Source organism: Vitis riparia, chromosome 10 (assembly GCF_004353265.1).
Source record: "Vitis riparia cultivar Riparia Gloire de Montpellier isolate 1030 chromosome 10, EGFV_Vit.rip_1.0, whole genome shotgun sequence".
In the NCBI taxonomy this organism is placed as follows: domain Eukaryota; kingdom Viridiplantae; phylum Streptophyta; class Magnoliopsida; order Vitales; family Vitaceae; genus Vitis; species Vitis riparia.
The window spans coordinates 16,283,629-16,296,806 of NC_048440.1; the positions used below are offsets into that span (position 1 = coordinate 16,283,629).

At 29.2% G+C, this 13,178-nt stretch overlaps 1 protein-coding gene across 1 annotated transcript; it reads right to left on the reverse strand.

Annotated features, from left to right (window-relative positions):
* Positions 1-482: 482 nt before the first annotated feature.
* Positions 483-1,188, reverse strand: LOC117924167. Its single transcript, XM_034842749.1, has 2 exons — positions 802-1,188; positions 483-671 (listed from the first exon to the last, which is right to left on the reverse strand). The coding sequence occupies exons 1-2, from the start codon at positions 1,087-1,089 to the stop codon at positions 654-656; spliced, it is 306 nt and encodes a 101-aa protein (XP_034698640.1). The 5' UTR covers positions 1,090-1,188; the 3' UTR covers positions 483-653.
* Positions 1,189-13,178: the final 11,990 nt, after the last annotated feature.

Genomic DNA, 13,178 nt, shown 5'->3' on the forward strand with positions numbered 1-13,178 from the left:
AGAGCTTCTCCCAATTATACGTTTACTTTTTGTTTTTTTGTATCCATCTTTTGGCATTCTTACACTAACAAGATATTGCTACTGGGCTATGCAGATCATTGTCTACCCATCCAGGTCGGGACTGTGGTTGAGTTTGACAGATGATATGAAACCATTTGAGCCCACCTTGTTTGACCACTTCCTTGGATATGTTCCTAAATTCAAGCTAGTGCAAATAAGTAAAGGCAATTCATGTGTTGCTGCTGAGACAAATGGTAATGTCCATAAATTTAACCACAAGCTTCCAATTTTCTTCTCTTTTGAGATCAGATTCATCCATCACTCTTCTTATGTGCACATGAATATAGGTTAAGGCTCCAAGAAAATTAGACAAAGGAAAGGAAAGGAAAGGAAAAGAAAGGACAATGCATTAGAAGGGTTTCTAGCATTTTTCTTCCCTGTTCTCTCATTCTTTCTGGAATCAAATATGGAAACTGAAAAACTGCAAAGAAACTAGAAATAATAAATGTATTCTCTGTATATTCGAACATTTACATCATAATGGAAACCCAACAAAATAAATCGAAAAAAATTCTGGGTCTTTTCTGTATAGGTCCCGACCTGCATGAACAACCACCATTTCTGGAGTTAAGTTGATGAGGGTGGCTTTCCCTTCAGCAGCACCAAAATGCCTGCAAAAAAGAAACCCGTCATATATAAGTTAAGTAAGTCAAAATTCAGGTAGTAGTAGAATTTAAATCTCTTCCTTCTTCTATCAGAAACAGTAATGAAACAGTACGGCAAGTGAGTGTGGCTCCATACATAGAAACAAACTCTGCGCTTTCTACCACGGCGAGACCCCGTAACACTTTTGAGTTTGGCCAGCATTTCGTGATCGTTGAATATTTTCCCCGGAGAACTCAAAAACACACTTCTTCGAATTGGAGGAGACCACAACCCACTCTGCTCATAATCAAAGTCGAATTCCGAAGAGTCGAAAAACTTCTGTAGAAGCCTGTCGGACACAGATTTTGACACCACTTGGACTCTTAGAGGAGAAGGAGAGGGAGAGGCCCCAGGCAGCGATGGTGAAGATGAGATTGCAGACATTTGATAAAAAATTTGAAACGGGAGTCTAAAAGAGAACAAGATAAAATGCCAAGTTTTGGGATTGGTGATGATATTGAGAGAAGCAGACAAGATTTAGAGAAGGGTTTTTGGAGATTAATGTGAAGGTGTGGGTACTTCGATAAAGACGTGTATGGCTGTATTCAATCATGAAAGGACGTGGGTTGCATTATAAGAGCTTCTTCTTTGGTGTCCCAATCAGGCCCTAAGCTTAGACTTAGCTGCACCATTTTTAGCATACATTTATTTGAGGACCAGATTAATTCACTTGTCCCTAAGTTCTATAAAGCATTTTTCTTATTAAAAGATATACTGTTAATAACGTTTAGGAAAATGCTAGCTTAGTTGTTAGGGATGAGTGGCATATATTTTGGTGGAACCCACTTCACAATCATGGTCGAACGCGAGGTCATGATCGATGGTTGGTGAGGCCGGGACCCGGATGGAGACGTTGGCCTGATGATGATCAGAATCACAGTGACTCTCTCTCTCTCAAGATGCCATTGTAATCAAGTGTATACCGTTTTCGGTTGTTAAAGAAGCAAATTTTGGATCTGTAGATGATATCGGTAAATTATTATGGCACATGGAGGTGCAAGTTTAACCAATTTTTGATGATGATGCTATGCTTTGGGAAAGGGTAAAAATGAATCCACCCTCAAGATTTTAAGTCCAAAGTAATTCTTTTCAGGAAAAAAAATAGTGAGAATAGTGTTAATCTCAAAATATTTATCAAAGTAGTCTTTTTCTATTCACGTAATCATCTATATGAGTTTTTTTAAGTGTAAAAAAATCACATTTGATGACTATGGTTTTAAAATTTTGATAAATATCCTTAAAATCACACTCCATAGCTGTGGTTTTATATTTTTCGTTAAAATCACAATTATTAACTGTGATTTTAAAAATATTTTTAAATTGCATCCATTTCAATTTTCAATGGTTAGTATTATGATTTTAAAATATTCTTAATTAAAATATTATGAAATTTTCTTTTATATAATTAAAAATTATACATTTTAATCAAGATATAAGTTCAAATCACACTTAATAAGGAAAAACCTAAAATCATAATCATTGATATTAATGTTCATATGAAAATATAAAATTTTAAAATAATATAAAAATAAAATAATATGAAAAAATAATTTTCTTTAATTCATTTGTGATAAATTCATAAAACAAATACATATTTTATTTATCATAAATATATAAAATTTTATGGGAGTGCATATAGGTGAAATTATTTTCTCAAAATTTTGAAATTAAAAAAAAAAGATAAAAAATAATTTTGAAACAATGGTAAAGAAAAATTTTGTTAATGATAATTTTGAAACCATAGTTAATAACTATGATTTTAAAGAAAATTAAAAAAAATTATAAAATCATAGTTACTGATAGTAGTTTTAAAGATATTTTTGAAACCATAAAAGATTTAAAAAACTATGGAAATTTGTAACAAGTGTAGGTTTAAAAGATGTTTTGGAAACCACAGTTACTAACTATAATTCTAAAGAAAATTGTAAAATCACATACTGTAATTTTAATTATATTTTTGAAACCATAGTTAATTTTCAAAATATTTTTAAAACTATATGGTTCTAAAAAAGATTTTTTAAATAATTTTAAAATCACAATACTAACTATTGAAATTTGTAACAAAATGTGATTTAAAAATATTTGTGAAACTACAGTTAGTAACTATGATTCTAAAAGAATTTGTAAAACCATAATAAGTTTTAAATATATTTAAAAAAAAAATTTTAATCACAATCATCAATGATAGTTTTTTACACTTAAAAAAAAAAAAAAATCTACTTAACAAAGTTTAATGCTATTCGTCAACACAACTTCAACTCAACATGATTTTGATACATTTGGGTTAAGTATAATTAAGGATGAAAATATCGGTAATCACGGATATATCGGTACTTCGATTTTACGGATATATCGGCGAATATTCTAGAAAAAAATATCGGTAGGCTTAAAATTGTTAAAAACTCATGAAAATGCAAGTAAAACATCATAATAATATAATTAGAAGTATAATAGACATTTTAAAGTTGTTTTATTGAAAAAATTGATATACATATGATATAATTTGCGATATTAGATGTAATTATATCATATCGATCTATAAGAAATGTTAATTTCATAATTGTTCTCATTATAAAGTCACATAAAATACTTCATTTCATTAAATATCAATAATTTGTACACATTACATTGCAATGTCCCTTTAGTACCAAAATGAGGATCGATGTGGTTCAATGGGATTGATAGATGAAAGAACCCTAGCTTGCTGTTGGAAACAATATTGGTACCAACTCAATGAGCCTCGATAATATTGGTTATAAATTCTAACATGTCATGCATATATCTCATGAGTCCTGCCTACTGCCTCTACATGGATAGGATACTCAAAGTTCACCCATGTGTTAACGCCATATCCTTCTTCCATCTGATATGGAACTTGGTATGGTATTTGTCTGGAAGGGGAATAGTGCGACCAACCATACTCTTCATTTGTTGAACTTGAAGGTTGACCATAACTCATCACATGAAGAGGGTAGACGTTAACCTCATTCGAGGAGTCACTAAATTGAGTCCCTATACTCATAGATTCAAAACTCCCTGAAAGTAACTCCTCGTTATATGGTTACATCATTCGTTCTCTTCCTTTATAAGGCTTCCCAATAGCTCCTATGCCTGGACCAGCTCTTCTAGAGCCATGGTCTTCATCCTGTGTGCAGTGTGTGAAATCATTTTCACAAGTAAATTGGCTGATTGGATATTGACTATGTCGACGTTCATCAATATCTCCTCCCCCATTATCACCTCCATCATCAGTTCCACATCTTGAACCATCGTAACTAGAAGCAAAAGTACCTACAGCACTAGGTCTACTACTATGGCCAGCACTTGTGGAGTCAATCTCTTGGTGGGAATTCAATGCCGCATGAAATGAATCATCGGTATCTTTGCTAAAACTTTCAGAGTGAACTTCTTCGGACAACACACGTTCAACATTAACTCCAAATTCTCAAGCATGAGCGGCAATTCGTGAATTAGGATTTCCAACTTCGTCATCTAAGTGTATAGGCCTAACCCACTGGAACAACTGATTATCTTCTTCTTCACCCATCTCGGCTGAAATGTCAAGAAGATTAAGGTAATCTTTTTCAGCAACTCGATCATTTTCTGCCTCCATATCACGTAACTTTAGCCCCATATTATAGTAACAAAAAACTAATTGCTCCAATCGAGGGTAAGTCAAACGATTTCGTTGCTTTGTGTGGATGAGAGCAAACGTGCTCCAATTTCTCTCACATGCAGAAGATGACGCAGTTTGTGAGAGAACTTTGATGGCTAACTTTCTCAATGTAGGTGTTTGATTCCCATACATAAACCACCATTCAGCTGCAACGAATTTGATAATCATATAAATACTTATGTGGTGAATTTACAATAATGATAATCAATTTTTTTCCTATAAAGACTCACCGGGCACCATGGTTGACCTTGCTGCAATTGTCGCTCGATCACCGAATCCTCTTTTTGCATCTCGAAAAAGTACAAGCTATGTATTCAACATTTAATTTGTTAGTAAACGTTCAAATAAATTTATGAATGAAATTATTGTTTTATTGACAAAAATAACAATTTTTTATTCACCTCATTTCCAAATTGACCAAGCGATTCAATAGTTGGATCTAATTTTGCAAAAACATCATAGACAACTTGAAGTAGTTCTGGATCACTACCAACTCCACGCCTATATTGAAATCTTGGATTCAAGAAGTATGCTACAATAAAATTTAGTAGAGTTAGCATTTTTTTTTTTAAAAGAAACTTAAATACAAAGTAAAAACTTATAAAGATATATAGTACTTAAGTACCTGCTGCATGAAGTGGATGTTTTAGTGTTTTCTCCCAATGATCTTGTATTATTTTGAACATCCAATCTCCAGCTCCTTGACGAATAAGGTTCTTTTTCATCACATGCATAAGTTCATACACAAATGGCATTGTGTAAACAACTTCAGAATCCACAAGTCGAAGCACCACGTATAATGGCTCATATAATGAAACTATATTTGTTAATCTGTCCCAATACGTATGGTCAAACAATAATTGCTCCAATTCTCATCCAAGTTTTGTTCAACTGAGTTTTTGTTGTGCCCATTCATCACTCATAAACAATTTTTTCAAATCAACCATTTTTTTTAGAAGACTGTCAAGAGCAATATAATTGGTAACAAACTTTGTAGCTCCTGGTCGAACAATGTCTCCACCTCAATACTTTCTCATTTGTGCTAGTAACCAACCATGATTGTAAATGAAGTTAGTTATCTTGTGAGCATTGTTTATCACCTCGATAACACTGGGTCTTTTACCGATGTCTTCAATGATTAAGTCGATGTAGTGCACCGCACACGGAGTCCAATATAAGTTATACTTCTTCATCAATTGTTTCCCTGCTTTCATGAATGCCGACCCATTATCTGTGACAATTTGGACCACATTTTCCTTACCAACTTCTTTGATAATAGTCTTCAAAAGCTCATATATATACTTGTGGTCTTTGATATAGTTCGATGCATCGACTGACTTAAGGAACACCGTGGTCCCTTTAGAATAAACCATGAAATTAATAATACTTAATTTCGTGGGCCCTGTCCATCCATCTTACATTATTATGCACCCATATGTCTTCTATTTTTCTCTTTGTTGGTTCACATAAGCTTCCATTGCTTTGTACTCCATTTCCAAGTATTTGTTCTTTATTTCATATGGAGATGGAGGTTCGATTCCTATTCCTACACTTCATATGTAAAACATGTCATAAAATACTATACTTACTAAAAGTATAACACAATATAATATTTGATAAATTAGTAATTACCTACTTGTTGTGCACCAATAATCATATTCTTGAAGTGATGAGACTTTGCTTTTGCGGGTGTGACACTCTCATAAATGAAGAATTTGCTGATTAAGCGTCCCATCGTTTCTTTAATTGCACTACCCTTGAATATATCTTTGATATTTTTTTATCTTGCTGCAGAAGACTTGTAAAGCGAAGGGGCAATAGGGGGTGAATGATGTGAATGTCGCATACTCTGTGATTTTCGCATCATCGACGGTATACCAGTAAAAGACTCTCCCAGTTTGCGTTTGCTTCCTACAATATTCTCATGTTGTTCACGTTCCCAATTAGATGCTTTCGAGGCACGAATTGTAGATCGATATGCATCCCGCTCATCTGGGTGCATATCTATCGGGTACATATATACATCTTCATCCTCAGCATCTTCATCATCATCATTTTCGTTTACCAAATGTGTATGATGAGTCCCTATTGTGCCACGTAATTGACTACGAATGTCTTCAATATCAGCATTTTTCTTTACTTTTGCTTTTTGTTTGTCATGCACCAGCAATCGTATCTCTTCTTTCACTTCGGGCAGCACTCTTGGACACTTTTTGGTGTTGTTATGCAGGTTCTTATGCGTTAAATGAGACTTGAATCGCGTGATGCCTTCACTTTTCATTACCAACTCACAGAAATTACAAATTGTTCCATTTCAGTTACCCTCAATTGGTGAACAATACTTCCAAACCGGATCTCACCCTGGCATGGCAAAACCACCTTCACTAGCCATGCTAAATCTATTGCAAGAAAAATACACTTAAATTTAAATCTATGTTAATTAAACTAATTAAATAATTTAGCTAAGTTAATGTTTTAAATGTAAATTTAATTCTATTCTATGATAAATTTACTAAATATAGAAATTAATCATAATTGAATATGAAAATAAATCGCGATAATAAAAAAAATTGAGCATATTTAATATTCCATATATAGTAGTTCATGTTAATTAAACTAATTAAATAATTTAGCTAAGTTAATTTTTTAAATCTAAATGTAATTCTATGATAAATTTACTAAATATTGAAATTAATCATAATTGAATATGAAAATAAATCGTGATAATAAAAAAAATTGAGCATATTAAATATTCCATATATAGTAGTTAAATAATTTAGCTAAGTTAAATTTTTAAATCTAAATGTAATCTATGACAAATTTACTAAATATTGAAATTAATCATAATTGAATATGAAAATAAATCGCGATAATATAAAAAATTGAACATATTTGATATCCATATATAGTAGTTCATGTTAATTAAACTAATTAAATAATTTAACTAAGTTAATTTTTTGAATCTAAATGTAATTTTATGATAAATTTACTAAATATAAAAATTAATCATAATTGAATATGAAAATAAATCCCAATAATCATAAAAATGAACATATTTCATATTCAAAATATATTACTTCATGTTAATTAAATTAATTACATAATTTACCATGTTAATTAAATTAATTAAATAATTTAGCTAAGTTAACTAGTTTAATGTAATTCTAAATGTGAATCTAAATCACAAATAATCATCTAAAATAAATATATCAATTTATAATTAAATAATCAAATTAACCTAAATTAATTCAATAAAAATATACAAAGTAATTACAATTGAATGTAAAAATAACATTAAATCATCCTTGCAAACATACTAATTAATTAAAAATACATGAATTAATTACCATTGCAAACAAAATTAATTACAATTTCAAACAAACATACCTTAAAATGATTGAATAATTGAGCAACCTTAGAAAAAATTGGAGAATAAGAGAGCAAATGAAAAATCAAATAAAAAATAAATGAAATTGATGCAAAATGGGTTATTTATAGACGAAATTTGGGCCAAAATAGCCATTGGAACCTTAAGTTACCGTTGAAATTTAATTTTGGTCATTGGATCTCTTTATTAACGTTGGGATTCAAATCTGGTTGTCGGATCAACACGGGCGTGATCTGGGCCGTCAGATCACGCTGGAGAGAGAGAGGCGATTTTTCGCCAAAAATCGCCAAAAAATCGGCGATAAAATGGCTTCCTAGGCGATTTTTGGAATAAATCAGTGATTTATCGCCCAATCGCCGATATATCGCCGATTTTTTGGCGATTTGTGGCGAAAAATCGCCTTTCCGACATATCTCCTCGAAAAAACGTTTCGCTCGCCTCCGATACGTGATATATCGCCGATATTTCACGACATTTTCTTCCTTGAGTATAATCATGTTAGGTCAAATTCGTATTAACTTATATACCCGTCTAATAAATTGGTTATTGTTAAGTCAAACTACATAATACGAATTTGACTTGAATTATCCTATTTAATAATTGTGCTAACTAAACTAACTATAACTTGAACAAACTTAATCCATATTTGACTTATTTCAAATTTGTTTTTAAATGAATATTTTAATTAAGTTAAAAATATGCTAAATCGAAAGATTAATCATATAAACTTATACAAAACTTAATTCAATTGGATTAATAAATAAAATGATCTGATTATTAAATGAGTTAAATGACAGACACGATGCATCATTTGGTTAAGTTATTTAGTTGAAAACTTAAGTTTTGACATGACACGAAGATGACCTGGTACACAAATTGTCAATCTAGGGTTCCTTTAACATCCAAATTTGCACACATGCTTGAAGAAAGTAAGAAAAGAAAATGTTTGGTGATAGTATTGGAACATTCTTTTTACTTGAGGGTCAAGTTTGAGCTTGCAGATGAGAAAAAATTAAAAGAATAAATTTGAAACATGGGTATATTTAATATAAATTTAATTTCGTTGACATGGTTTGTTTATATATCATTAATTTGATGCAGCTTGTGAGCACCTACGAAATTCAATTGGTTGAATTGACTTTCTTTCTATTTTTACCCGAATCGGACCCAAATAATGGCTGATCTCGCTGGTTTCATCCACAGAGCAGTCTGAGCAAACCAGTTATCCGCCACCCTTATGTGATGACCCAGCCCAGCCCAGCCCAGCCCAGCTCAACCCGGCCCAACCCAGCAACAGATAAGTCTGCATCTCAGCCCGACTCTTTACAGCAAACCGACCGTCATATTCAAGCAAATCTGATGTGTTTTTAGATCTTTCTTGTAAAATGTGAGGAGAATATTTGAATATTTTGAAAATATTTGTATTATAATTAAATGTTGTGATTCGAGTTCTTTCATGATTGATTAAATCCACACAAATTCAACAATTGTTGCTGCAAATTAATGTTTTCATATCTAGAAAACCATCTCTTTCACATTTTGGTTTCAATATAACCAAACAAAAATCTTCTACTTCGCTTTCATAAATATTACCTTTAAAATGTTTCAATTTTTCATATAAGATAACGTTATAGATACCAAACATACAAATAAAAAAAAATCTAAAAAATAAATATAATATAGATTATAAAAATACAATAGAATCAATAGAAACCATGGATGCACTATACATCTAATCATGACATGATATTGTTTGATCCAATCTCATAAATTGACATGAAGATGTTTAAAAATAACTATCATTTCAGGTCATGTTCTTGATTCTACAAATTTAAGATGGTTAGATAGGATATTGTTTGATCTAATCTCATAGATTGACATGGAGATGTTTAAAAACAACTATCTTTTTACATCAGGTTCTTGATTCTACAAATTTAAGATGGTTAGATAGGACATATTGTTTATTCAAAAATCGTGCAAAATCATAGGTATTGGGGAAAAAAAAAGATATTGAAGAAAGAATATTATAGGTAATTCTAATTTGAAGAAAATGAGTAACATCGGTCTTTAAATAGTTGTCATTACAAAACTAACTTCTAACATAATTTTAACAATTGAAACTAATGAGAATTTGTTAAGCCTATAACTAATTACTCACTTCGGAAACCAACTCTTTGTCATTTTTGTTTTTTGTTCCAATTTTAAAAAAATAACAGAACAAAAATCTTTTATATCAACTTTATAAACATTATCTTTAACATGTGTTAATCTTTCATAAAAGACAATTTTGTAGGTACCAAGCTTATAAAAAAATATTAAAAATTAATGAAAATGTGGGCTATAAAAATATTATAGAATTGATAGCAACTATGATTACATTCAACATCTAATCATAATATGATATTTCATAGACTGACATGATATTTAAAAGTAACTATGATTCTATCTCATATTCTTAATTTACAAATTTATGATGGTATGCTAACACATATTGTTTATTAAAAAACCATGCAGTATTATAAACAACAAATTATTTTGTCACTTCCGTTTAAATTATTTTAAAAAATAATCAAATCAAAATTTTCTACTTTAGCTTCATAAATTTTGTCTTTAACAAGTGTCAATCTTTTATAAAAGCTAATGTCAGGAATACAAGCCTATAAATAAAAAATATGGATTACGAAAATAATCATCATTCTACCTTGTCCTCTTGATTCTACAAATTCATTATAGTTAGCTAGCATATATTATTTATTCAAAAACCATGTAACATATTAGAAAACCATCCTTTTGACATTTTGGTTTAGTTTTTTCAGTATAACCAAATAAAGATAATCTATTTCCCCTAAACATTACATTTAACATGTTTTTATGAAAGATTGTGTTATAGATACTAGACCTACAAATAAAAAAATATATACAAAAATAAATATAGTATGTATTATAAAATATAATAAAATCAATAGAAACTATGGATACACTTTACATCTAATCATGACATGGTGCTGTTTAATCCAGTCTCGTCAACTAACATGAAGATGTTTAAAAATGACAAATTCTTCATCATCTTCTAATTAACTCTATCATTTTGGTTTAGTTTTTTCAAAATAATTAAACCAAAATCTTATACTTTAACTTCATTAAAAAAAAAATTATCTTTAACATTTGTCAATTTGTCATAAAGGACAATGTATGGATATTAGACCTACAAATAAAAAATATAAAAAATAAATAAAATATTGGTTGTTTTGATTAAATCTTGTAGATTGACTTTAAAAATAGTTATGATTCTACTTTGTCTTCTTGACTCTACAAATTGATGATGATTAGCTAGCCAAACATTGTTATTAAAAAATTGTGCAATATCATGGGAAACCAACGCTTTGTCATTTTGGTTTCATTTTTTCAAAATAATCAAACCAAAATCTTCTATTTTAATCTCATAAACATCATATTTAACATGTGTTAATATGTTATAAAAGAGAGTATTATGGATGCTAGACCTACAAATAAAAAAAAACATAAAAAGTAAATGTAATACCAATTATAAAAATACGGACAAAATCAATAAAAATTATGGATGCACTCCACAATGAGTTATAGCATGGTGTTGTTTGATCCAATCTTGTAGACTGACATGATGTCTAAAAATAATTATGATTCTACTTTATCTTCTTGATTTTACAAATTTATAATGATTATTTAGTACATATTGTTTATTAAAAATTCATGCAATATAAACCAAATATTTATTATTTTAGTTTAGTTTTTACAAAATAACCAAGCCAAAATCTTTTACTTCAACTTTATAAATATTAATTTTAACTTGTGTCAATCTGACATAGAAGATAGTATTATGGATATAAGACCTATAAATAGAAAAATTATATCAAAAAAAAAAAAAAAGTAAAACATGTATTATAAAAATTCCAAAAAATCAATTGCAACATGCACTTTACATGCAATTATAACATGATTTTATGACATTTGGAGAATATTAATGACTATAACAAAATCTTTTCATCCAATCATACCATTCTCCAAAAGTTTTTGTTATAGTCATTGGTAAACTTTTTCAAAGTATTAGAATTATTTTTATTTTTAATAAAAATATCTTTATAGTACAAATTATAATTTATAAAATTCATCACATATTGGTCATACTTATTTTACAACCATGTCTCTTTTGTTATTCAAATGTTATTCTACAAACCAGACTTGGACAAACACTTCCAATACATAGTTTTTTGAGATTATTGCCTTCAAATTTTATTCTTTACGGGGTGTTATCTAATTTACATGTTATGATATTTTTATTTAGATTTCTTTGGAAAGATTTAATTTCTATGATTATAAGTTTGAACAAAATGTTTGAAGCATGTAGCATTCTATTATTATGAACTAGACTAGTGTTCTACAAGCCCACTTACTATTGTATCAATATCATACTATATTCAACTGAGGATTTAGTCCTAATAATGATTTCCATGTGCTATACCAACAATGAAGTGAATTTTATACTAAGGGATAGTGTTACATGTGCCATCACTTTTACTAGATAGTGTTATTTGCTATTGTTTTTTCACTTTAATTACCATACCGTAATTGAATATAATAAATTAACATGATGAGAATATTTGAAAAAAAAAAAATGATTCATTTTGGCCTTTTTAATAGAAATGGATAAAAATACATTTGATTACATTTATGACATTTGATTAGATAATGTTTTTTTTTTAATTTTATAAATGGAAAATACCACATTAATAAACAAATTGCCAGATCAAATAAAAATTAATTAATAAATGTTATGTAATCCTAAAATCATTCCTCCTCGTCATCAATACTTTTAAGAAAAAAAATCATTCTTTGTAAATATCTTTTCTTGAATTTCCAACATCCCAATTAAGACTTCATTGTTATTTTATTCTTATTTTTTATTTTTATCGAAATCTCCTTTTTTTTATATAGCTATTTTATGAGTTCCTTTTTGGGGTTTAATCCATCTATTTTTGAAACTTTTCATTTTAATTTATTTTTATTTTTTGTTTTGATTTTGATTGTAAGAAATTATATTAATTACATTTATCAAAATTTTCTTTACATTCACCTTATTTAGGCATCCATTTTAAAATATTAATTTTATATATCTAAAACACTCTTCTCATTCTTCTGTTTCACACTTTTTTTTTCTTTTTTTTATGAACTTTTTTCTTCTCAACAACAAATCCTTAGAGAAAATATCTTTTAAGATTTATTCTTTGTGTGAATTTAGACAAAAAAAAAAAACTTAACAATAGTAAAAAACAATTAGAAAAAATTTAGAAATGATTTAAAAGTGAGAAATTATGAAAAAAAAATGAAAGAAATATATATACCTAGAAGGTCAGACACCATGCAAATATTCAA

What these genes read in the sequence shown, in the direction of transcription:
- LOC117924167 (XM_034842749.1), bottom strand. Translation starts at nt 1,089, where the DNA reads ATGTCTGCAATCTCATCTTCACCATCGCTGCCTGGGGCCTCTCCCTCT.